This window comes from Lichenostomus cassidix, chromosome 7 (genome assembly GCF_008360975.1).
Source record: "Lichenostomus cassidix isolate B80296 chromosome 7, HeHo_3.0, whole genome shotgun sequence".
Taxonomy (NCBI): Eukaryota; Metazoa; Chordata; class Aves; order Passeriformes; family Meliphagidae; genus Lichenostomus; species Lichenostomus cassidix.
The window spans coordinates 16,671,276-16,697,391 of NC_139488.1; the positions used below are offsets into that span (position 1 = coordinate 16,671,276).

Below are 26,116 nucleotides of genomic sequence, written 5' to 3' on the forward strand. Positions count from 1 at the left end.
GTTAATTGCCTTTGTATTTGGGAGTGATGACTTTGCAAAAGGTTGTACTCAATTAAGTCCTTGTGGGCAGCAATCAGAAGTGCCTGTGTCAGTTAATCTGTGCAGCAGCTTTAAGAATTAAAACACACTTCCTACACTGCCAGCTCTTCTTCCCACTGGCTGTTTAGTGGAGCACCCCTCAAAATGCCTTCAGGAAAACTCTGAACTGTGGAATACTGGCCAAAATATGTTAGACCTCATGGGAGCTGAACAAGCAGCTTTTATGGGCAGCTAAACTTGAACAGTTTGCTCTGCAATGACTTCAGTGGAGAATCATCTGCCTTTGGAACAGATAGATGTATTTAAACAGGTAAATGTGAGCTTCCAGATAAATGCTTGAGGCTAAATGCTCCCGTGGTCACACTCATGAAAGCCACTGTATGGAATGGGGTAGGGATATGATACATGTATTTCCAGAAGTCAGGCAATGCTGGGCTCCACTTTCTGCACTGGTGGTAATTTAATTGTATACTTACAAATAGCATCAGAATATACACCCAAGATATAACAATGTCACCTCCAGAAGCAGACACCCCTGGGAGAGCATTTGGGTGCCTAACACTCATTTAAACAGTGCTTTGGATGTCTCCACTGTCAGGATGCAGCAGAGCTGGCAGTGCCCACATGGTTCCCAGCTTTGACATCTAGGCCAACCTTTCTGCCCAGTTTTACGATCAGCTGTCTGACTTTTGTGTTTTGTGGAGGGTTTTTTGCATCTGCAGAGAAAACTGATGGCTGGTGATTACAGACAAAGTTCAGAACAGGTAGCAGCAGTGGTCTGCACTGCAGACTGAGAAATGCCACACTGATAGCATTTCTCAGCTCGTGCTGCTGGGGAAGGACAGAGCCTCTAATAAATACAGGTGTCACCTAGCTGCATCTGAGAATTAATGAGATTTTCCTGGCCACAGAAGCAGAGTAGCTCGGGAGTCCTGCTGTGCAAGAAAGTCTTCTGGAGGAGATGGACCAGCAAAGCTGCTCTTTTGCTGTCCCCACCACTCTGGCATGGTTCACACCAGCTGCTGTGCTGACAGAGGAGCCAACAGGAGCAGGGCAGAGCAAACCTCACAGCTGATGGACTTGTCCTCTTTCCTTGTCTTGTTTGGCTCTCCAGCATGACTCACCTTGGCCCCAGAGATGAGCCTTGTGCATGGATGGGAGCTCTGGAAGCAGCCATGTCAGGGATGTCAGCTGGAGTTAAATTTGCCCCTAAATGAAAAATATATTTGTGACTTGGTGGAGGTGCATCTCAGTATGGAAAACTGCAGCTTTAGATTTCTTGATCTGAGGAATTTAATTTTATCTATCAGTACATACTGTCATGTTTATTAATGCTCAGCCTGTTCTTATGGGCAGTGGAATAAAACGGGTAAGAACAGTCTTTCGGCATTTCAAGACAGTCGTTAATTCCCTGAATGAATTTCTTCTGGAAAATATCTGCTCCCTGTGTTTTCTCCTGCCAGGGCCCGTTCCCGGCCGCGCTGCCCACCGCCGCCCGCTGGCTCGTCCCCTCATCCAGCTGTTGCCATCTGGCGGCCATGGAGCCGAGCGGCCGCGCTTCCAGCCGGGAACGTGTGCCGCCGTGGCTGTGACCGGGGCGACCTGGGAACAAACACATGGCAAACTCACAAACACTTGTCTAGTCATCTCCCCTATCCAGGGCCGCCATAATCTACTGTCAACAATCACATTTTTCTGATACAAAAATGCATTTTAAAAGGTATATACTGCATTTGAAAACTAAAGCTAAAACTGCTGAATGGTTCCATTATTTTAAGCTGTTGTTCCTTTAATTTCCCTGATGTACTATCTAACCTTTCTGTTCTTTTTATGAGTTTTGCTTCTGCTTCTCACCACCTCCACCCTCCCACAGGCCCTGTTGTCCATGTATCTGTTGGAGCCTCTGGCACCTGCTCTCTTCCATCGGACATTGCCTCTCTGCACGCAATTCTGTGACCAAAATTTCAGCTCAAATCTTGTATTCCTCACTCTGTCAAAAGCATTAGGTATTCTGCTCGCTTGCAGCGTGTCTGTACAGCATCATCCTGCCAAAGAGACTTACCTGCAGGAGTATTTGTTCACGACCGACTTCCTCCGGGCAAGAGCCCTTGCAGTGCTTGTTCCTTGTACATGGATGGAAGGAGCAATGCCCTAAATTCAGCAAGCAGGGAGTTCTGCTGCTTTCCAATCGATCTGAATGAGGCTGGCCTGCCATTTGCACGGTGGGTAGTGGCTTTGTGTGAGGGATGGGGAGGGGACTCATAAAAACAAGCCAGAAAGGTCAGACTCAAGATAGATGTAAAAGGGGTTTTTATGTGGGAGCAAAACATTTGTCAAAAAATTCTCTGAATACTCTGAACAAAAAATAAAAACACCATCTGAGCAATGGATCAAATTCAGGCACTCAGTGTAGCTTAGCCCCTTCCCTTGCTTTTTCACCGTGGTCATGATGGGTCACATTCCCCAGTTTAACAACAAGCAGCATTCACTTCTCTGTCCATGTTTAACTGCAGTAGCTCACGTTGCCTTGGTTTACTTGGGAGGGAAAAGGCTTTGTGCCTCTGCCAGGGAACATTTCTTGCAGCCAGGCTGTTGCTCCCCACAGGCCTTCTCCAAATACCTGCTTCTTCCTTTTCCAACACGAGCTCTGACTTCCAGCCAGCGAGGGGAGGCTCGCTCCCAGGCTGGGGGGCTCGGCTCAGCTGCAAGAGAAATAACCCCTTGCTGGAGCTGCAGACTTTCTGGGGCCCCTACAGCCCCTGCACCCTGCTGGCTCCAACAGCCAGGCCTTGTGGGGAGGGACAGACACTTCTGTTACCCAAGAGCTGTCATTTGCCAGTGTGATAACACTGCTCTGTCAGTCTGGGAGCGAACCTGGCAGCGCTGCCTGGGGTGGGCAGGAATGCTTGGACACCCTGAGAGGATCTGGAGGGCCATGGTCAGCATTCCCACAATGCCTCCATGCAATTGTATCTCTGCTGTTGATGGCAGCTGCCTGGCCTGGGATAAAGGCTGGAAGCAGCCAGACGTGGGTTTGAAATAAGATCGCTGCAACAATGGGAGCTGCCAGCCACGAATAGGTCAGGAACAAGGCCAGAGTTATGTAGATGGAGAGTTTTTACTGGAGGATAAATGTAAATGCAGAAGCTGAATGCTTAGTGGAGGGGGGTGGGGGAGGGAGAGTGATTAAAAAAATAATTAAAATAATAATAAAGGCATCCAGCGTGAAACACCAAGCCAGCTGGCAGACAGCACAAAGGCTATCCAGCAGAAATAGAAAATACATCTGGTGTCACCCAGAGGCAAAGCTAAGAAAGGCTTTTGTGGGGAATGTTTTCTGGAAAAGGGAATTTGGAATGCTGTGTAAAAATGGTTGTGGCAGGTCACCCAGTGCCATGTCCTATCTCCACATGGCAGTTGCCTGAGCAAAATGCAACACCATAAATGTTAGGCAATATATCCCAAGGACACTACCCCAGAGTCCTGAGACTTGTGACTCTGGGACTTCTGTGACAGACTTCTTAGGGGGAGTGTGTGTGTACATTCAATAGTATGAAACTATTTAACTAACTATTTTTTCTGAATACAGATAAACCTCTGCAAACAAGACACTCCTGTGGCACTGAGTTCCACTGCAGACATGTTCTGTGAAGAAGTGTCTTGGTTAAGCCTGACAACTCTAAGCATACTTCAGTGTCCTCTACTTTTTTTGCGTGGGGACAGCAAGTGAATCCAAATCTGCCTTCTCCAGACCATTTGGGATTTTACAGACCCTACCAAAGCTCTCTCTCTTGCTTTTCTTTCAGACTGACGGTTCATATTCTCTATCTGTTCCAGGTACAGAAGCCAATTTGCTCTGCGGATGTTGTTGTCACTTTCTCCTGGGCCTTTTCCAAGTCTTTTGAAACCAGATGACCTGAACTGCAAAGAACATTCATGGATTCAGAGTGGTGTATTTCCTTTTTTGCTTCAACTGCTTTCCTAGAAACTGATGCTTTTCTTATGCTGCTGAACACTTCACAGGACTGTCTCTCTCAAGGTTTTGTTCCTGAGTGATATTGTTGAGCTCAGAGTAGATAATCATGTATATATATGAGGTAGATAAGTGTGTGTGTATATAGATGTAAAATTCTCCACAGTTTCTTGGGTTTTTTTGCTAGCCTGAAGGACTGAGGATCATTGCCAAACACATCACTTTTCACTCCTTTCCAGGTGATTTATGGGAATAAAGAGCAAGCACTTGCATACCCTACAGAAATTCACTGGATCTGCTCTGCTATGGAAACCAATCATGTTTCTACCACTTGACTTTCTCAGTTCTGTAAGTATAGGGGTGGTGGTGGCCAGGCGGATGGGGTTTCTCCCCTTAGTTAGTAGCTTTCAAGGTGGGGACTCTACCAGCTACCTTCTGAAAGTCCTGGTAGATCCAAGGAGATGGATCTCTCAGGAGCATATTTGTTCACTTCTACAAAGAGTTCCCACCCCTCCCTGAAGCCAAGGGAGCAGCCTCCTCCCAGCACGCAGTCTGTACGCTGGTGAGGGTGTATCAGAAATAAATGGTTGAGATCTGTTTTGTCTCAGAGAAACAAAACCCTCAACCTGGCAAGTTGCTGTGTTCACAAAGAGTTTGAGATCTCACCAAGATGTTCAGTTACTTTCAGGTAATTCTTTCTTAAATCTCTAATTTGTGTGTTTATTTGTTTAGTATGTCACAGATCGCACTGATACTTAGAAAAAAATGACCTTCTGTAAACTGCAGAAGATATTTGACTGGTGAAACACACTGTGCTCCCACTTCCAGCCCGGTGGTGCAGTAGCCCTCAGCTGTCATTCCCAAAACAGGTGCTGTAAATCAATACCCTGGTGGGTTTATTTTGGCAGCATGCTGGTGGAGGCAGCACAGCCCCCTCTGCAGAGAGCTTAGAGGTGCTTTGTGCCTCCATCTGTATGACTACAGCAAGAGGGAGCTGGGGTGATGAAGGTCCATTGTGTACTCCTCCTCCTCATCTCCACAGGTAAAGGTGTTCTAGCCATTGCCTTGAGTGGGGGTTGGCTCCTTCCAGGCTGTGTGGGACCAGGGCTTTACCTACACATCAGGATGAATGAGTGTGTGGTCTGAGAGCAGCCTGTCCTACAGGTCAGGTTTTCTGAACACACCAAATCATTTAAAGGAGAGCTTTGGAGTGCATCTGTAGCAGATAGTTGTAGTTTCAGGCACCAGATATTTTGAACTGAGAAGATTGTGTTTAATTGTTTTTCTGGCTGTAACCTTTTTTGCATGCTCCTGTTTATCCTAGTGCTACATGTATTTCAAAATATGTGAAAGGATCTTGGAAAGCATAGCTTGGAATGTGAAAAATCATTACAAGCAATTTCATTAAGTTGTGGGGTGACTGACAAGGAGGTAGAATTGATTTGCAGCTGCATGCGTTGTAGTGAGATAATTTTTTAAACTGTCCCTTAAAAGAATAAATATTTTGTGATCCTAAAAGCTTTTCAGAAAATTCAAGCAGTATACTAAATTCCTTCCAAGCCACACCAGAAAGGAGCAATGTGAAAGTATTTTAATTGGATTAATAAAGCACAGAGCTTCAGTGAGGTGTGATGCTGTGATCATAACTTAAAAATTGTAAGATGTCTCCTGCCCAGCCTCACTCAGCCTCCTGGCAGGGAGAGCAAACAGTGCCTGTCTGCAACAGACAGCTTTTCTTATTGGCATCTAAATATTTTAATATAATCTTGTGGCAGGACAAGGCCAAGGCAGAATCTTTGGCAATCTCAGCTAAGCTACATAAAAGGAGTTGATGAAAAGTCAGTTCGGAAATCAGGAGTAATCCTAGCTTAGCATGGAGTCAGCAGCAAAATTCTTATTCACTTCTGTGGCCCAGGATTCAACAGAGAAGGGAAGACAAGGCTGCAATCTGCCAAAAATGCTTGCACTGAGGCTCAGCTGTTCTGTTCCTTCTCACTACCTTTAAGAGGGGGGACATAAAAAAACATCCCAGAGCACCCCTTCCATTTGCTTTCCTCCCCTGTAACAGCAAAGCAGCTACAATCTGAGGACGTCATGTGTCTGCTTGTTGTGCCACAGGCTCTCTGGAAACAGGGTCCCTCTGTTTGTCAGTGCCCTTGCATCTTGGGAATGCAGCACCCTGCACAGGCACTGTGGCGACTCCACTGCAACAGGGCTGCTCCCTGCCATTTTCTCTTGTGAAATTTTTCTAACAAGGGTCTTTGGCACAGCACTGCCAACTCATGCTGTGCACAGAGCTGTCCATGGACCTACCCCACAGAGTGAGTGGTTTCCTTCTCTCACCACCTGCACAGCCTGAGCAACTCCTGTTGCAGAGAGGAGTTCTTGTTCCACTTAGATTGCAGATGTAAGCAGTCTGGGTGGTGATTTCTTCTCAATGACTGGTGTGCTTGGCTCCCTCCTTTAACATTACTGCCCCAAGAACATCTGTGGAATTGAAGGTAGAAAAGCCAACATTACAAATCCCTGATATTGTATATTTTCTGTGTTTAACTTCCCACAAGTACTGCATGTTAACACAGTTTCAGGCTGGGACACTCCTAATGCTCAGTCTGATGTCCACAATCCCGGCCATTTGGTTCTGTTCATCTCCTGGTTGGAAGCCACTGTTGTCTTACTCCTAAGCTGGTCCGCAGGTCAGACAGGTTGGTGGCATCTGCAGTGCCTGCAGTGCTTCCGAAATGAGGAGTCACAGGGAGGACTTGGCGTTATCCCCCCACCAGCAGCTTGCTGTTGGCAGCATTTCCTCCACACCGGCCTCAGGCTGGTGGTGCTGTAGCTGTTCCCTGTCCCATCTGACTGAGGCCACCCCTGCTGTCCTGCAGCTGGGCTGGCACTGTGCTATGAAGACGAGACTCGCCTTGTGGAGGACTTGTTCAGGGACTACAACAAGGTGGTGAGGCCCGTGGAGGACCATCGGGACGCCGTGGTTGTCACCGTGGGGCTGCAGCTCATCCAGCTCATTAGCGTGGTACGGTAGGAGCACTGGAAATGCTGATCTGCTGTTGTATGCAGCAGTGCTGAATGGTGGTGTTGTTCTAAGGAAACAATTTTTATCCTTTAATCCTGATGCTTGCTGATATTGCCTTCTTTATCTTTTCTTTCCCCCTTTTTTTTAAGGATGAAGTAAATCAGATTGTGACAACCAATGTACGCCTGAAACAGGTAACTCTAAATATTCTTAACCATTTTATCCAATTCAAATAAGTGCACTGGGCACAGTCAGGGATTAACTACACTGTCATACTTTCACGGGCAACTTGGACAGGTGGGTCAGGTAGCAGAGCATTTCTTATTTATGAGATCTCAAGAATAAAATGCTCTAGACACTAACAGTGTCTAAGAAATTAAGAAATGCATTTGGGGTTGTATTTCAAACAGTAGACTTCTGATATATTTATCTTTACATAATTTTCTCCTTTTTTGTTTGTTTGTTTGCTTGGTTTTTTGTTTGCCTTGGTTTTTTGGTTTTGGTGGGGTTTTTTGGGGTTTTTTTGCTTGTTTGTTTTTAATAAGCTTCTTAAACCAAAATTTAAGTTAATGTGAAAAACAAGCTGGGGGTCCCACTCCCACATGTTTATGTTTACCTGAGTGTCCCAAAGCAAGGGAGGAGTTGTTTCTGGGAAGTACTCAAGCTGCCCCCAGAAGTGCTGGGAGAGGCTCTCAGCAGTTGCAATCTTCCCTCTTTAGCAATGGACAGACGTCAACCTCAGATGGAATCCAGATGACTACGGCGGCGTAAAAAAAATCCGCATCCCCTCAGATGATATCTGGCGGCCAGACCTTGTTCTTTACAACAAGTAAGGGGTGCCAGCTGCCGAGGGAGGGAGGGAGAGAGGGAGGAGGAGCTCTGCCTCGTGGCACCACTCTAGTGGGACAGTTTTCCTGTGATATCTGCTCCAGTGGGTACGATTCCTCAGAGTAAGCTTCTCCAGGAGCAGGCACTGGGGAGTCATTTGACCCACAGCCAGAGAAATCCTTTTGTGACCACGTTTGTTATGCTGCCCATATTGCTTTTAATGTTCTTGTTCCTTTTGCAGTGCAGATGGTGATTTTGCCATTGTAAAATTCACCAAAGTCCTTCTGGAGCACACAGGTCGGATCACCTGGACACCACCAGCTATTTTTAAGAGTTACTGTGAAATTATAGTCACACACTTCCCATTTGACCAGCAGAACTGCAGTATGAAGTTGGGAACTTGGACATATGATGGTACAATGGTTGTTATTAACCCGGTAAGCAAGGAGTTTGTAATCGGGGAAAAGCTGCAAAGACCTGTATATATTTTTAGAGAAATCTCAGATTTAGACTGGAATATGACCTAGTTTTTACTGGAAAAACAAGCAGCCCCTGCCTGTAAAATAAAAAATCCTTATTTGTAGATCTAGCACAAGATTTCCTGTTTCGGCTCCTAAATTCTGCTTATGCCCTAACATGCCCTAACAGTCTTCTGTCTGTCCTCTGACAGATTTGCACCACTTTTTATGGTGCTGCCTTTACTGCTTCTGTTAGTTTCCTTGGGTTTTGGAGGTTTTTTTGAGGGGGTTCATCTTCTCTGCTCATGACTTTCCATTGCCAAGGACTCTTTCCCTGTCCCCTCAGGAATGTCTCCTATCTGTAATATTTATTCAGTCTACTATCCCGGACTGTGTCTGTAAAATATTTAGTTGAATGCTGCACAGAGGCTGATATTCTAAGGCAAAATAACAAAAATGAGAGCTTTTTACTTACAAAAAACCACAAAGTGCACGAGTTATTTGGAATCCTGCTTATGAGCCAAACCTGAGAAGTTTTGATTTGGTTCTGAAAACCTGGTATTAAGAATCTATTTGGGTATTTTGCTGCCAGGAGAGTGATCGTCCAGACCTGAGTAACTTCATGGAGAGTGGGGAGTGGGTGATGAAGGATTACCGTGGCTGGAAGCACTGGGTTTACTATGCTTGCTGCCCTGACACTCCTTACCTGGACATCACCTACCACTTCCTCATGCAACGCCTGCCTCTCTACTTCATTGTGAACGTCATCATCCCCTGCCTGCTCTTCTCCTTTTTGACAGGGTTAGTCTTTTACCTACCCACAGATTCAGGTATGTAAATTTATTCATTCTACTGCCTAGAAATTGCCCTTCTAACCAGTTCCTGAGAAATTCCCAGTATTTGAAATTTCCAGCCAACTTGAAGGCCAGTGCATACTAAGACTGGACATTTCCACTGAAAGTAATGGCTTTAAATATTGTGCAAAGAAAGGATCAGTGCTGAAAACTGAAACTATTGATATAAATAAATTGGGGCACTTTCCCACAGAAATTGCTGAGTAGCTATCCAGTTAATTTCTGCAAGCTGAAAATTTAGCTGGTTAATTTTTATCTTTTTCCATAGGTAGTCAGTGTATTAGTGTGTCCTGCAGTAAGTGAGCACACAGGGGTGACAGAGGCCCTTCTGCATCATGTTAGAGCAGAGAGCTTGTTACCTGCTCACACACATCTCCTCTTGTGACACAGAGAGTAATCCTGACCTATTCTGCCTTCCTTTGTCACTGCTGAGCCACTCATGCTCCCTGCAACCATTTCCTCTGCTTCATTCTTGTTGCCTTTTGTCAGCTTTTCATACTGCCCAATTTCAGAAAGCTCCTTCTGAAGAAATACTTGATGCATTTTTTCGTGGAAAGCTTTATCAGAAGTTGAACTGGATAAAAAATATGTGTAAATAATGTTTTATGGTTAATTTTTGACACCCTCCATGTGCGAGGAGATCTCGCATAGCAACTGACCTGATGTCAGAAGTGATTTTAGTCCGCTGTCTCAGCCCAGAGACAGAGTATGGCAAGCAAATCCTCAGGAGGCTGTGAAGCAAGCACTAATCAGGTGCATGTGCTGCATTGTTCAAAATACACAGCCCATTAAATGCTCCTGGGAAGCAAAAATATCCACCACCCACACCTCAGCCCGGTCATACCTGGTAATTCCCACCTTAGTGCTGGAGCTGATGCTCTATTATGCTCTCAGGTTTGCCCAGCCTAGTTATTGCTTTGGATGCTGGCAGAGATGACAGCACTGCAAATGCACACACATTCATGTGAACAGCTATCACCCACATTCTGCTTCTCAAACAAATGCTCTCTGTACTGAATGATAGGAGCGGCAATGGCTTTGGGGTTTTTTTTGATGACAGGTGAGAAAATGACTCTCAGCATCTCTGTCCTGCTGTCTTTGACTGTGTTCCTGCTGGTCATCGTGGAGTTGATTCCCTCCACCTCCAGCGCAGTGCCTCTGATCGGCAAGTACATGCTGTTCACCATGGTGTTTGTCATCGCCTCGATCATCATCACCGTCATCGTCATCAACACCCACCACCGCTCCCCGAGCACTCACACCATGCCCCCCTGGGTCAGGAAGGTGAGCTCTATGCCTTGGCACATTTGCTGGTTTCCCATGAATGCTCCATATTTTATTGGCAGGTTTTCTAATAAAAGTCAAAAGGAATTGGGGGAGGAAATGCATCATGTTAAAGGTCTCCAGGCCCAAGAGCCAGTGTTTACTACTTAGCTGTTCATAAAGTCAGCATGATTGCAAAAGTGCTCCTTCAAGTAACAAAATTGTCCACTGGGGTAGAGTCTTGCAGGGAACAGAGGAGATGAAACATGGGCAGCTGAAAGTAAAGGGAAAAGAAAATGTCCATGTGGTCTCAAATTATGTTTCCTGGTCTAGTTCTCCATCTGACTGCAAGGCACTGCTGCCTGCCAGTGGCCAAGTCTGCCAGCCTGCATGAGTGCAGAGCACAAAGGCCACCTGGAATACCTGAGTTCAGCATCCTGTTTTGCTAAAGATGGTTTAGCAATAGTTTAAAAATCTTCTCCATGCTTTTCCAGTATACAGTTAGTCTGCAGCCCTTGGAAATAAAGGAGAGCCTTGCACAAGAGCCTAAATGGTAAACACAAGATGTAGAAAAAATTGGTTGTCTGTCATTATGAGTTCTTTGCCAGGGAGGCAGTATCAAAGATGATCTGATCCATTGGCGTTTTGAAGTCTGCCTGGGTTCTTACTAAGCCATGACATAAAAGGAGATTGTTATCTTTATTTCTAATTACACTTTTAAGGCTACAGCTTATATCAGATTCTCTCTGCAGCACAAACAATCCCTGCAGAAGGGGAATTTCAACAGGAAACACTGCATGTGCTTAACATTGCTCTGGCAGCAAGTCTCTGTCACTCCAGGGAATTTATTGTAAACCTTATATGCCCGTAGAGCAAACATTCATCATAGTGAAATCAAACCTAAGAGCCAAAAGAGGTTTTTTGCAGTCCATTCTTCAAGTAAGACTTGTAGGCAATATATTTCAAATTAGATGAGATGACTAGAGCCCTGTTAGGTCATGCTAGCTGAAGATCTGCTCTGTAGCATCACTTGCCGCTCCATGTGTGGATGTTGGGTGTGTGGCAGGGGGAAACGGCTTTCAGAAAACGTGTTGCAGGCCTGCGGGTGACTCCCTCTGCCCCAGGACATGAGGCTGACAAAAGCCCCAGTGTAACTAAGGCGTGGGCTGTGACATACTCGGAGAGGGAATCTGTAGCAGATCCAGCACGGGAAGCGATCTGGGAGCGGAGAGGCTTGTCTTTGTTCAGCACACAGCTGCAGCTGTAACACAGCCCCACAGACCAGCAACTGTCATCTTCTCCCTTTGTTTTCAGATCTTCATTGACACAATCCCAAACGTCATGTTTTTCTCTACAATGAAACGGCCATCAAGAGACAAACAAGACAAAAATATTTTTGCGGAAGATATTGATATTTCTGACATTTCTGGGAAGTCAGGTTCTATGCCTGTCAACTTCTACTCCCCGCTTACCAAAAATCCAGATGTGAAAAATGCTATAGAGGGAATCAAATACATTGCAGAAACGATGAAATCGGACCAAGAAGCCGATAATGTAAGGCATTTTTTTGTGCATGATTCATTTCTAGCTTTCAAGTTGTTGCTACATCTTACTTTCTTAGCAAAATATCCCTGCCCTACAAAAACACTCCAAGCCCTGGTTTGGCTCTAGTAGTGGACAATCTTCTCCCCTTGATGCAGTCAATGAGCAACAAATAATTGTCACAGATGTTAGTTGAATATTGGCTCCCCAAAATAACAGAAAAGGAAAAAGTGTCAGTGCTAAGGGTTTCTTAATGTGATATGTGAAGCCGTAGAGATGGAGTGACTGTGAGTAGGACAGCAGTTTCAAGAACTGTAAGCAAGTTCCAAAACACATTTCTTCTCTCTCCCACTCAGGCATCTTCCCCCTGTGGTAAGTAAGATCCTACTGCTTTTGAAAACCCAGGAAGCAAGCCAAACTCCAAAAGACTAGTAGTGTTATCTGAGAAGTGTTAAATGTAATTTACAAATGATATTTCCAATTTTGATAAGGTTTGGTTTTTTCCTGAATACTACAAGTAGTCCCTCCAAATGAAGCATGTCATGAGCTACTCTGATTACTGACTTTTTCCACATTGTAAGCCAAAGGAAGGATAAAAGCATATAGAGTCACACATGGCAGTGTTCCCTAGGAAAACGTAGCTCTGCCTCCTTCTGGCACATTCAGTACAATTAACCCCTCTTTTATTTCAGCTTTCACAGCTCACACAGCTTTTGCAGGGGTAATTCAGTCCTGGTACTTCACCTTTCTGAGTGGTCATAGGCCTCTCCTGTTGAGCTGCAGGCTAGTCTGAAGACCCAGGGGCATTCTATGAGAAAATAATTTGGCCCATGTTCTTGAAAAGGAGGTGCTGCCTTCCCACGGACAGGATTTACACCACGGTGTTTGTTCCTGTGACCAAATTCCTGGAGCATGTGAAATGGCTCTGGCTGTAGTCTCATGTTCCCCGTGACTCCTTTGCCTCTCTGCAGACAAATTGTTGTCTTCAGCAGGGCTGGCATGGCTTCAACATCTCTGGGCTTCACTTCCTCCTTGGCTTACAAGGAGGGTCTTCAGGTTACCAGCAAATGGCCCCTTCGGAAGTGCAGCCCAGCTGCTTGTGTCATCTGGGCACTATTGATGTATCACTGCCAGGGGGTTTCAAAAGTCAGGTTCCCCAAATAAACTGAAGGTTGTGGCTTCTGAAGGCTGTCACTTCATTGCATTCAAATGCAATGAAGCACCCTCTGAACCACCTCAAAACAGTATTCATTATCAGTGCCCTCTAGATAAATTACAACAGCCTCTCCCACTTGTGGGAGATCCAAGGCAAAAGCAGAAGGGGCTTTAGGCCAGCACGTCACTCCTTAAAGCAAAGTTACAGGGTGGAAATCCTGAGCCTTGCTGTACTTGGTGCCTCACACTCTGCATGCTCTTACTGTGCTGCATTCCCACCAAAAGCATCAAGTGAAAAGGCAGGCACAGAGCAAGTGGTTCACGATCTTCCACAACTGGAAAAAAAGAATAATGGAGCTACCAAGAAGATTTCACAAGATGTTAGAGTGTATGGAGAGCAAGGGTTAGGGTTAAATTAATAGAAAATGCCTAGATATCCCATGAGACCAAAAAAGCAGTGGAAAAACAGAAGTCAATTGGGTCAAACTAAGTTTTGCTTTCAACATTTTAAACTCTCTTTCAGAAGCAAAAATTGGCCCAAAAAAATAGGCTTTTCAACATTTTTTCAAATGAAGTTGTTCAGCAGATTGCCAGGGTTCCTGGTCAGTTCAGTGTTGAAATTTGTATTTCTAGGTTGCTTATGCTTTCTTAACCACTGACCTGCTTTTGAGAAGAAAATTAGCATTTTTGCATAACAATAATGGCACTTATCGAAGTGTCTTCCCCTTGTTCCAGACAGTAAATTACAACAATGCCTGTAACAATCTCTGCAGAAATTTTACCATATCCTTTGTTTCTTTCCCAGGCTGCAGAAGAATGGAAGTTTGTTGCAATGGTACTTGATCATCTTCTCCTTGGCATATTTATGCTAGTTTGTTTTATAGGAACATTAGCTGTATTTGCGGGTCGCCTTATTGAATTAAATCAGCAAGGATGAACATCAGCTGGAAACTATTTGCTACCCTGAACATCTGAAAGCATCATAACCATCAAAATCTGGCCAGCCTCTGAAAGTTTCACTGACAGGAATCAGTCACCGCTGGGAAAGAGCAGGGATAATAAAATGTAAGGCTCCATACTTGGCACTACTGAGCTGCTGCTCAGTAGCATTTAATTGCCAAAAAGAAACACATGCATTACTGGTAAACTTGAATGGGCTGTCAGCCAGGTTTTGATGCATTTTACCCTTTATTAAAAATGTTAATGTGTAATAAGGCTGTCTGACTTCGTAAGCAACAGATACTATTCCAGTGAAGTCAATAGAGGTATAATAAGCTTTAGCTGAGCTGTAAATCTGTATCCAACTTTAGCATTCAAGCTGGTTTTAATATGTGCTCTGTGGCTTTTGTATTAGCAGGGTCACTCCTCTCATAACACTAGATGTAACCATCAGAAATAGCTGAAACTCCATGCTTAAGCACTGGATTTTCATGCACAAATCTGAACTGACTGTCACGTGTGACTGTACCTGTAGAAACTCTTGCTACAGCAAAGAGGAGAGACTTGTTCCTTACTGTGGGAAGGATCCAGCCTATTCTCAGGATAATTTCGATATTCAACCTCCTCTGCTCTTGGAAGGTTGGTTTCCACTCTGCGTGTGGAGTGATGACTAATGTGGGGACACTTCAAACTTGGGGGCGTTTATTTAAACACAATTCTCTCCGTTTCCTGCAAACTGTCCCCTGCCCTGCTGAAACAGACGGTGAGCATTAAAGTCATACGCAGCGTCACACAGCTCACTCCCAGGGAAGGTGTGGATCTGCGCTGTGCCTGTGCGTGACGCGATGGCAGCACCGCTCCTCCTCTGAGCAACACCAGCAGCTGCCCGAGTTTTATCCAAAAGTTGAGCTGCAGCTCTCTCTGGTGGCTGAAGCAAAGTAATGCTGCTCTGGCCAAACACCAGTTTGTTTAGTTCATACTCGACGTAAGCAAGAAGCCTCTCTGCCTTTCAATAATGCGCTGTGGCAATACCAGCAGCGCTGCCTCTTTTTCTCAAAAGCAAATAGGGGTAGGTGGGGCAACTGCGACGAGTTACTCATCTTTTCCAGCTGGTTGTCCAAGCCAAGAGCACTACTTTGCTAACAGCTGTAAACAATTTGCGGTGAGTTTAGTAAAATAATTCACATTATGGTAATGCTCTACAGAATTGTGTCATGCCTGCAGAGGACAGGCTTTTGAAACACTATAGGGAAAATGAGGCACTTGTGCAACACTCCCATCATTGCGTAGCGTTTGGTGGACAGTGTTATGTTGAGCTGCAGCCCTAAGCAAACAGTTTGTCTGGGGCAATCGATCACTTGTAGCACTCTGCTCTGCTCTCACGGTTTAAAGGATGGTAATCTTTGCCTCCCTGGATGATCATTAATCCTGTAAACCGAAGGCCGAAGATGTATTGCTGGGCGACACCTCTGCTCACAGAAGGAGCATTTGCTGCAGCTGGGTTTATCTGGGGTGGGAGTTCCCAGCTCCCAGCCCTCGGGGAGAGGCAGCAGCTCTCTGCTCATGATGAGCTAAGCTGCAGCGTAATGGTGCCTGGAACTTAATTGGGAGCCTGTGATTTGCACTAAAATTGACAGAACAATCCTCTTAGAACAGCATGTGGTTGAATCTTAGCATTAAAAATAAACATCGAGTAACAAGATTCATGTTGAGCATCCACAGTATCTTTGCTCAGCTTCCCCCAAGCAGATCTGGGTCTTGGCCTCCATTCCCCCTGTTTGTGTGCCGGAGTGTGTGCATGTGTGCCTGCCTGCTTGCTTCTCCAGCTCTCCTTATAGACAGCTAGGTACCTGTGCTTTCCTTCTGCTTCCTCAGAAAAAGGTTTGAAATTATTTATTCAAAAATTTTCATTTGTGATGGTTTGACCTGTCTTATAGGCACAGCAAATCTTCTGCCTTTCTATCACTCTGACTCTTGATGAACTACTTGTATTTCAAAAGATGTGACACCAGGCAAAAATAAATGCTAACAACATCCCTTTTTAGGTTGCAGAAACAGGTGTCACACACTCATTAAATTTCTCTAATAAGTGTAAAAAATTATGACATGTAAACACCACGGTGCTGAAGTAGATCTCATTAAATGAAGACAGATCAGGGGCATCTCGGTGGGAAGGTGTTGCTTTTATAGTGAGAGTAGCCAGAGCAGTTAACTCGTTCCTCTTTGCACTGCCATCTTCTTGCTACTAAAGCTGCTTTTGTTCACTATGAGTTTGTTGATAACACCCTATTTATGTCCTTAATAGAACAGCTTCCTGGAACATGTTCATCTTTTTAAGTTTGATTCTCTTTCCAGTTTTTAAACCATTTGGCAGTTAACTTTCCCCTTCCCATCCATTTTGCTGACCTTCAGCTACTCTCTACTGTGGCATGGATATGTTGCTCTCAGAGATGCAGTCACTCCCAAATCCCTGTGTTTTTCAGGAGACCTGACTCTTCTGAGAGGGTTGTTTGAATTTTTAAAGTCCTTTATCTTGTACCAGCTCCAAGGGAGCAGTTTCACCTCTGCGTGAGTCTGTAATCAGAACAGGCTGCTGTTCTCCATCGTCACCAGACAGCTGAGCTGAACTCAATGTGCTTATTCTGTCTATTCAGCCAGTTGGATCTTGGCTTTGTAAAATGTAGTTGAGCTGATCAAGAGAGAAAACAGAGAAATGACACTCACTGAACTCCAAGATCTTGATTATGAGCTTGCATATGCCAGGTGTGATCATTCATCTGCCACCAGCGCTTGGGTCCCTCAGCCTCCTTCAGTCTGAGAGTTTTTTAAAAATCAGATTATTGTTGCAGGCAATTGTAAGACAGTTTAAGCACTCGGGTTTTTTTCTCCAGGATATAAATTGCTGCCAACCTCCTTGCCGTGGCAGTCTCCCCAGAGGAGTGTGAAAGCAGTGTGAGTTTCATCAGCGTGCTGACTCAGCAGTTCCTGTTTCCACAGCTGAGGCAAACCACAGCGGGTAGGGACAGCAGGGCAAGAGAGAATGTGTAACGCAGGACCCGCATAAGTGCATAAACACTGTGCTGCTGCTGAAAGGGAGCACACTATCTCCCTGAAAGGTTTGTTTTCTGGTATGGTGGCAGGCAAGATATCACCTTTAAAGTCACCGACAGTTTAGCACATCAGAAATGCTTTTGGCTTTGGACACTTTTGGAAGGTTGCTGTCCTTGGCTCCAGTCACAAGACCTCACACTTTCGTATGTTTACTAGTGCTAGATAAAGTCTAGCACAGCCTCCAGGCCCCCAGGCATGCTGCTGGCTAAAAAATTACCTCTCTCTTTCTTTTCTTAAAAATTGCAAAACAGATACAAAGTCTCTCAAGCTGTTATCCACCTGAATGTTGCACAGATACTGACTTCTAACAAAGCTCTGGTGCATTTCTCTTTTTGGAAATCAAATCCCAAATACAGAAAAGGCAATCATGCACTGTTTTGCAAAAGATTCTCAGTCCCTGATAAAGTACAAAAGACTGACACTGCTGTGGAAAACAGGCAGTCTGTAGGCAAGCATTTCCATGTTCACCTTGAGAGCCTGGCTGAGTCCCACTGGCTGCAGGTGGGTTATCTACAGTAAGGACAGGACAATTTCACTTGTTACTACGCAACAGGCCAGCCTGACTAGCAGGCAAAAGTCCAAAGGAGTTTGCAGGTTACTGCAGCACAGTGATGATGGATTATTCAGTGGATTCCCCATAAAGGGACAACTCTTTCCTAGCACGGGTTGTAACCATTTCCTGTCATCCCATCACAGATCTCCCATTGTGGCACATATTCCCAACTTTTAAAAGTTGAGTAGATCTGTATCAGTGTTTGCTATTTATCCCATACGGAGCCTGGAATAAACACATCACATGGTATTTTGCCAGCATGTAGACAAGAGGAAGCTGTTCGCCTCTACGTGACTTTTCAGCTAACCAATGACCCAAATGCAGTATGCTGTGCTTAGGAACCTCATGTGGATTTGTGACCCTCTCTAAAGAGCTTTGGGACTGTAAAGACAGTAAACACAAAGTACCTGCAGTTTTACTATTTGTGAGCACTGAAATTTTTGCTTGCAAGCTAATCTACATTGTGTGCATGGGTCAGAAAAGGGTAGACATAAAAAATTGTACCACTTTTTGTGTTTGTCTTGTAGCGCTCCAAGCATACAATGGCACAGAAACAGAGAAATGACCTACATAAAAGCCTGGCAAGGTTTCCAACCTTGCCCTGAAGACAGATCAGTAATGCCATTGCTCTTATGACAGCATGTCTCACCATAATGCTGTGCCTTCAGGCAACAGCTCATCTGGTGAAAACATGAAAGTAAGTTGCAGCAGGTTAACTTAGCACACAGGTTACTCAGTCTTTGACCTTGCTGGGACACGTTGCTGCAAGTGAATCAAAATATTTAGGTTCTTCAGGACACTTGTCCTTAACATTTATATATGTTAGGTAACAGTGTTATATAGCTGCTGAGCTGGGCTATGTCTACGCATGGAGTAAACAAAAACCATTTGAACACCTACAAAATGTGAAATCAATCCTAGAGACAAAAGCACGTTAGATTAATGTTCACTTAAATAGACACTCAGGACACAGCTCTTGCACTTCCAACTTTGCTCCTATCTGCACAAACTACTCCATTACATACACTTGGGCACTTTTCCATCCAAAACCTCAGTGCTGGACATAAAAACATCACAGAAATTTTGTTTCTAGAAAACTAAGTCAAGCTGAGGGGGAAAAGGGAGCAGAATCTATTGCTTGCCTGGCAAAGCAATCTCTGTGTGAGCTAATTGAGGTATGAAGCACAAATACCTTCTGGGGCATCCTGCAGAGAGGGGTAATTGACCTTCCCACATTTCAGTATACTGCAAACCTTAAAAGGGAAAAGCAAGCACCTCTTTCCCACTGTTTAATTACGCTTCTACTCTACCGTGTGTGTCTCTGCCTGGTGCCTTGCTATTCCCCAGGTGCCACTACCCTTCCCTGCCGGCTGCCATCAAGGCTATCGGAGGCAGGTAGGGTAAACAAAGCGTGTCGAGAGCTCTGCTGTCAGACGGAGCAGCGGGACAGGGCCGAGAGGAGCGGGGGCTGTGCCGAGGGCCGGCAGAGCGGGACAGGGGCGGCCGGGACGGCTCGGACAGCAGAGCTGCCCCTGCCGTGAGGTCATGGCCGGGGAACCGGTGAGGCTTTCAACGGGATGTGTCCTGGGAAGAGGTACCAAAGTCACCGTTCAGGCTGTTGGCACTCGGGTACCTGAGCCCACCTCCCTGTAAGGGGCTCTCTGTAGCTCTGACCGGTGTGAACTCCCACCGGGCACCGGGCTCAGAAGGATGGAGCACGGCCATCACCGGCACCAAGCGCTCCCTGGGGCCGGGCCGAGGGGCACAGCCGCGGGAGGGGCGGCCGGCCGGCCGGGCCGTGGGGCCGGGGCATGTGCGGCGGCGCGGGCGGCGGGGGAGCGGCGCCCCAGAGCCGCGCCGCGCCGCTTCCTGCCGCTATAAATAGCCGCCCGGCCCAACATGTCCCGGCCGCCGCAGCGGCTGCAGCGCCGGCGGGACCCGCCGTGCCCTCCCGCCGCCTCGCCCGCACGGAGCGCGGTAAGGGGGCTGCGGGAGCCGCACGGGGCTCCCGGCGGAGCGGAAGGGGGGTCTGTGGGACGGGCAGGGCTCCGGCGGCCGCCGCGCTGGGGCGGCCCGGCACCCCCGGCCCCGCGGGACGAGCGCCCTGCGGGTACAAGGGTCGGGAGCCGAGTCTCGCCTCGTGCCTGTCTGCTCTTTCTCTCTTTTCTTCCAGACTGCTCTGTCTCGGGCTGGACGCGTTCCTCCTGCCTCCCGAAGCCGTGCTGGCAGGCTGGGATCCCTCCCGCTTCCCCTCGCATTCCCGCTTCCCCCGGTTGGGCGCGTGCCCGCGGCGGCGCTGGCCTCAGGGCGCAGCCCCGCTGGGCAGCTCGGACCGTGCCCTGTGCCATCCTTGTCCATCCCTGCCGCCGTACCGCCACGGCTGTGGAACCCTGCTGGCGTGTCAGGGCGGGGAGAGCCCCGCTGGGGCTGTGGCACACGCCGGGCCGAGGCGCACACCGCTGCCCACACGTGTGGCGCCCACGCAGGGCATCGTTAGGCTGGTCACACACAGGTGTTTGTGCTGCAGCCTCCCTCGAGTGCTTTCATCTGCAGCGAACGTGGAGGTGGACCTTGTAGGTAGGCTTTATGGTGGAATCAACAGAGCAGGTCTCTGCCCTCTGGACTGGCTCTTGGGGGCTTTTTGGAAGGAACCAACTTAGGGAACCTCAAGTAACCGGTCTTCAGGTTTTAGCTTGTCTTGCACTTTGCTGCTCTAATGGCTGTGTTTCATCTTCTAATGAGCACCTTCTGCAGCACAGAGCTATGTGCCTTCTTAGAGTAGGTGTTCCTCAGCTACCAGCTACCATTTGAGTGGCCTCTCTAAAACCAACGTGAGAACAGCACTTGGCTCTGGCACTGAGGTGTGCTTGCTCAGGAACCCACCATGAGGTACTTCGGAATTGCTCCTTTACTCCTGAAGTACTTTCTCAAAGACAGGGCTGTGACAGGCAGCTGCTCTCAGTTCTGCTCTGACCTCCAGAGGATGGGCAGTGTGTTTTGCTCCTCATTCACACCCTTTTTAGCTCTGTCAACCTTCCCCTCTGTTTCTTCTGTCCACCAGCTCTTCCAAGCCGAATTTGGGAGGACAGTGCAGAGACCCAGGAGGCCATGCAAAAAAAAAAAGGTCCTCTCAGAGTCTCTGCTTGGGAGCCTTGCCTTCAGTGAAGGCAGAAGGGATGGCAGTGCTGCTCTGGCAGTGCACTTTTCCAAGCCCCGTCAAGCACGAGGCAAGCTGAGCTGGCATGTACTTTCCCCTCTGCTGTGAGGGGAAGGAGCGTATGAGGAAGAAATACGGCTGTTGCAGAGCACTTCTGCCCTCTGTCCAGCGGGAGCACGTGAGGGGGGAGGACAGACAGAAAGAGAGATTCAGGAAGAGTTACGGTGGTTGGGGAGGGACGAGGGGAAGAGAGGAAGGCTACAAATGTAGAGGAAAAGCTCTTTATATGTGCAGAAATGTTATTTAAAGATCTCTTTAGCTAGGACAAGAGCAAACAGCCTAAAATGATGAGATTGTATCTCTTGAGTCCCTGTTACTGTTCCTCCAGAGAGCGCTGCTTTTCATTCCTCAAGTATTATGTGTGTCTTTCTGCCTCGCGCTTCTGGGCTCTTTGGCATCCTCTGACCTCAAGCTGAGCAGGACGTTGCCCTTAGCATCTGCCTGTCAAATGTGTAGTTCTCCATGTTGTACATGAAATAATTATTTCCATAGCTGGTTAAGGCAAGTTTCTGAGGAATGTGAAGCAAGAGGCACGCCAGTTCCTGTGGCTGGCCTTGACTGGAGTGCAAGCATTTTGGGACAGGGGCTGTGCATGGAGGCTGTGGTTACTCTGTGTGTTATCCTTGGCATCTGAGGGATTGCTGCTTCTGCTCCTGTCCCTCCTACCCTGCTGTTATGTCTTACTGCTGCTCACCTGTTGCTCTGCCTGTGCTGCAGCTGCTTCAGCCTCTCCCAGTTGTCTGTGGGGTTGTGCTGAAAAGTTCAGAAGTCCAAAGGGAGAGCAGCTACTGCCATGTCTTTAGAGAAGTCTCCTCTCAGCCCTGTACTGACTTTCCCTGCCTCCTGCTTTGAGATCCCTCACCCCAACAATTGAGGATGAAAGCAGTTGAAGCTCTGTAGCTATGTCCTAACTACTGCTGCTGCCTTGCTATTTCTACTGAAATTACGCTTTTAACTTTCTCCAGGATTAGTTTACCCTCTGAATGGCATCAGGTAGTAAGGTACTGTCTTTGGGGACTTCATGGCTACAAGACTAGTAAACTTTTTTTGGGGTTTTTTTTTGTTTTGTTTGTTTTTTAAATAAAAAACCCAGTTATAACAAAAATATCAGGAGGGTTTCAGTGCTTTTACCTGTGTAGTACAGTCAGAACTGAAAGTGTGCATCTAGGAAAAGGTATTGTCTATAGAAGGAGCATATTCCCACCTGTGATAACAGGTATGATGGCCTTTACATTTGATGACCTCCAGGCCCTGAAAAGGCCACTGAAAAGCATGAGCAATGCTAATCCCTTTGAGAAGGGAGCATGCTGCAGTATTTTTCTCCATTACCTACACTGCATAAAGTTCTAACAGCCGTTTAGTTTTTTTTACCCTGCTTGTATGAACACCCAACTGCTTTGTAGGGAGAAAAGAGTGTATGTTGGTGTCTGTTGGTATTGTCTGACAATTGCAACATAACAAGAAGGCATAGGCTCCCTTTGGAGCGCATGTGTTGTTTATGGTGTACATGTACAATTTAGAAAAACGTCTTTATGCAACAGCTTTGAGAAATGTTCTGTGCTTTTAACTATGCTGAGTCTACATCTGGTTAATGGACTTACATATAGAAACCATATGAAATAATGAGGCAACAGAGGGGAGGGTTTCTTTAAATTTTATGCTTTTGCCAAGGTAAACATATCTTAATTATGGCTTCTTCATAATAATGAAGTGTTATGAAAATGCAAATCTAATTAAATGCTTTTGTATTCTTTCTACTGATTTCTCTTATTCTTGACTCCTACACTTTCTCCTTTTCTTCATGTGGTGCACTCTAACATTTGGTTTGTGATCTGTTATAAAAAGGGTCTGTTTACTGTCTTGGTTCAAAATCCATGGTGCTAGCTGTATTTGAGTAGGGGTGTGGAGACCAGTATATGGGGAGATAATTAAATTCTGGAATAGTAGAACAGATTTTGGTAATACTAAAGAAGTGGATACTGTAACAGATCTTCAAGGCAGCTGTCTGTCCTGTGTGCAGTTAACACCTACTTGTTTAGCTCCTTACTTCAAAGAGGTATGTGAAAATCTGTTATTGAATAATAACTGCTGAACTGTAAGTTGGCAAATAGCCCAGAAAAGGCATTATTAAAAAGTAAATTTAATAAAGATGTCTATAATCATGCTTTTAATAGAAGGCTTCATTTAAAGTATTTGTGTGCTTATGGTGACCAGTATGATAGTGTAGTACTCTCATGAAGCACCAGATACATGTCTGCATATGTCTGGGTATCTGAAGAGGCAGAAAGAAAAGAAGTAACAAACTGTTTACTATGTTAGTACTCCTTTGTGATTCTCTGGGAGGACTGTGACGCTGCTGCTGGACTGAGAGTGAAATCTGAATAGTAAAAAGATTATTTTTGTCAGTGGCAATAACCCTGAACTTCAGGGCCCTTAAAGATACTGGAGTTGATCTTCATCCTCCCAGGCACACAAGTCTGCAAGTGCAGCTGTCCTTGGGCTTCATCCAGCACAGTTCACAAAGATCAGTCAAGAGTGTCTCTGAGGCTGGAGACGCAAGTGGGGGGGAGCAGTTTCATCTGAATCTGAGAGATCAAAGGAGTTCAGAATAGAAAGTTTTTCCTAATTCCTGGAAGGAGATAAATGGGAAACGCAAGGAGTAGTTTGAGAGTCTGTTTTGTAACACTTAACTCAGCCATAACCTCATTAGTGTTGCTCATTTGGATCCAATTACACATAAGTATGCTTTGGAGTAAAAACATGTAGTTGCAGTTCCTTAAACTACTAATGTTGTAGAAGAAAAAGTTTCTAAGATTTAATGTGTTTATGTGGCACCCCTCATCTTTAGTCTCCTCAGTGTGTCTATGTGTGTAGCTCCCACCATTTCCTTCTTGGGACAAAACCTGTGAGAAGGGTCCTGCCATGCATGCTTTCATGGCAGCCCTCTTTCTCATTTGTGCTAGGCTTGAGCACATAACTCCTGCTGAAGAAACTACAGGATATTCTTTAACGGGAAGTAGTACAGATGTTAAAATAAATGCTCTTAGCAGCTTCAGTGAGCCCAAAATAGCTTCTGCGTGTTTCTCTTGTGATAAGTTCAGGAAATGGGGTGATTCCCTCTTCCTCCTTCTCTGTAATATTTTGAGTATTGAAATCCTCTTGCCACGAAGAGCAGGCAGTGTGGAGCAGGCTTCTCAGTATTTTCTGGGCCCTGACTTAACAGGGCCAGAAGTGAGCCCTAAACAGAAAATGCATTGGCAATTTCTTGGCGTGTTATCCTGCTTCCTACAAAAACACCCATAAGGTGGTGGTGGTGAGGGGAGCTAACCATTGAAACTGGTTGTCCAGAGGGATTGTGGAGTCTCTGTTATAGGAGATGGTCTAAAAACTGGTTAAGGCCTGAGCAATCTGCCTGAAGCCAGGTTAGCCCTGCTCTGAACTAGATGAGATCCAACGGTTCCTTCCAGCTGGCTGTATGCCATGTTTTTGCATTTCGGGGAATGCATGGCTGCCTTTGTCTGTCCCCAAAACCAGTGGGAATAAATATAGTCTTAAAATATCTGAAAATGGCCTTGAGAATTTGGAATAAAGACTTCAAAAATCGAAGTATGTAGAGAAGCATAGCATAAGGAAGTAATTTTGCCCAAAGTCTCATAGCAGCAGGTCAGTAATAGTACTGGGAGAGGATCATAAATCTCCTGGCTGGCAGACTAGTGCCTTGGTAGCTGAGAAATTTTGTCTTTGCACATAAAACTACCTCCTTTCCCTACTCAACTATTCTCAGATCACTTGGCAACAGAGACTACACTTACCTGCTGAGAGATATCATATTCCTTTTTTTTTTTCTTTTTTTCCTTTTTATCTGTCATGCTCATAGGGAGTTTTAGTACTAAAGAAAAATATAGTGTATTGACTTTTTCAGAAACCTAAAAAATTTTATCTGGAAAACAATTTGGTGAAATAAAGACAAGAGCTGCAAGGGAAATTTTTAGAAAGTGATGTTATTCCCAGTTAGTTGCACAACAATCTCTTATTTTTTAAGAGAGGAAAATAGACGAAGCTGTACACTGAATCCAAGTTTGAATCTCTCTGTTTAAAAAAGAAAAATCACTTGAAAACTTTTAAAAATCTGGAAGCTGAGAAGAACACACATCAGCATTTTAAGGAGTATCATGGAAGGAGTTAAGCTGTGAGTTAACTGCATCTGTGTTTCAAATCCAAATGCTACGAACAAGGCACCATTCAGATCTTCAGTTATGAGTTATGCTGAATTCGTTATGCTGCATTTGTTTGAATTCTGTTAGAGGAGAAAAGATCATGTCAGATGAAAAACATCATTACTCTTGTTTTGGTAGCTTGTTTTTTAAGTGATGAAGTAGGATTCTCTTTCTTTTGGTCTAGCACTTATGCAGGTCATCTGCTAATTATTAGCAGCTGTGGAACTGTGGAGTTGCATAAGCATAACTAAAAGTCTGTGGATCCTTGCATCATTCTGCAGATCTATCCATTGCTTATTCTCCACAACAACAGATCAGTTTTGTAGCTCAGTTGACACAAATCCCTAAATGTTAAGAGGGCATGAGCAAGCATGGCAACTTGGGAAATCCTTTAAGTCATAGAAATCAGATAGGATAATACGTTATTTTATTGCTTCCACAACCTGTTGTCCAGTTAGACATGTGCCTTGGTGTTCTGTGAAGAGAGCTGTGTGTCAGAGTAATGCCCTGGAACAGCTGAGCCTGCCAGCTACATAAACCTGACTTGTCTGGGCAGCTTTGCTTGGAAAATGGGTATGGGTGCTATGCCTGGTTGCTGTGGAAGCAAGACAAGTGTGAGTGCTCACAAATGTGTCCCAAATTAGCCATGCTCAGTGATATGGCTGAATACAAATCTCTTTTAAGCGCTAGAAAAGGCATCTTTACAACAGGGATGTGTATAGAGCTGAGAACGTGGAATTTCTTGTCAAGGGAAATACCTGCAGTGCACATGTGAGTGTTTGCAGGGGCAGCCCGAGGCTGGCAGCTTCGGCCTCTGCCCCCAGGTTTAGGATACTGGCTCAGCACATTGCAGGATTTGGTTAGCAGTGTGCATTTCTTCCCACTCAACCTGAGGTTATAGAGAACCTAATCTCTTGTGGTTCTGACTTCTAAGTC

At 45.7% G+C, this 26,116-nt stretch overlaps 2 protein-coding genes across 7 annotated transcripts in view; both read left to right on the forward strand.

Annotated features, from left to right (window-relative positions):
- The first annotated feature begins 4,910 nt into the window (after positions 1 to 4,910).
- On the forward strand, positions 4,911 to 15,784 carry CHRNA1 (cholinergic receptor nicotinic alpha 1 subunit). 2 transcript variants are annotated; one of them, XM_085066405.1, is made up of 9 exons: positions 4,912 to 5,054; positions 6,898 to 7,043; positions 7,193 to 7,237; positions 7,763 to 7,872; positions 8,113 to 8,308; positions 8,922 to 9,159; positions 10,244 to 10,467; positions 11,761 to 12,000; positions 13,949 to 15,784. In XM_085066405.1, the coding sequence occupies exons 1-9, from the start codon at positions 5,015 to 5,017 to the stop codon at positions 14,078 to 14,080; spliced, it is 1,371 nt and encodes a 456-aa protein (XP_084922531.1). In that variant the 5' UTR covers positions 4,912 to 5,014; the 3' UTR covers positions 14,081 to 15,784. The 2 variants fall into 2 exon arrangements, with proteins under 2 accessions (XP_084922532.1, XP_084922531.1); XM_085066406.1 differs by lacking the exon at positions 11,761 to 12,000 and having other exon boundaries at positions 4,911 to 5,054.
- A 3,786-nt stretch (positions 15,785 to 19,570) lies between these two features.
- The window catches only part of WIPF1 (WAS/WASL interacting protein family member 1), a 55,094-nt gene continuing 48,548 nt past the window's right edge, over positions 19,571 to 26,116 (forward strand). For 2 of the 5 annotated variants that reach the window (XM_085066412.1, XM_085066407.1), the window contains exon 1: positions 19,571 to 19,723. The gene's annotated coding sequence lies outside the window, so the exon portion shown is untranslated. Of the gene's footprint in view, positions 19,724 to 20,087; positions 20,324 to 26,116 lie in introns of those variants that run through there. The other 3 variants (XM_085066413.1, XM_085066408.1, XM_085066411.1) reach the window with 3 other exon arrangements.

What these genes read in the sequence shown, in the direction of transcription:
- CHRNA1 (XM_085066405.1), top strand. Translation starts at nt 5,015, where the DNA reads ATGAAGGTCCATTGTGTACTCCTCCTCCTCATCTCCACAG. An exon ending in CCTCCTCCTCATCTCCACAG is followed by an intron (nt 5,055 to 6,897) that starts GTAAAGGTGTTC and finishes GCTGTCCTGCAG; the next exon opens with CTGGGCTGGCACTGTGCTAT. An exon ending in GACCTTGTTCTTTACAACAA is followed by an intron (nt 7,873 to 8,112) that starts GTAAGGGGTGCC and finishes TTCCTTTTGCAG; the next exon opens with TGCAGATGGTGATTTTGCCA.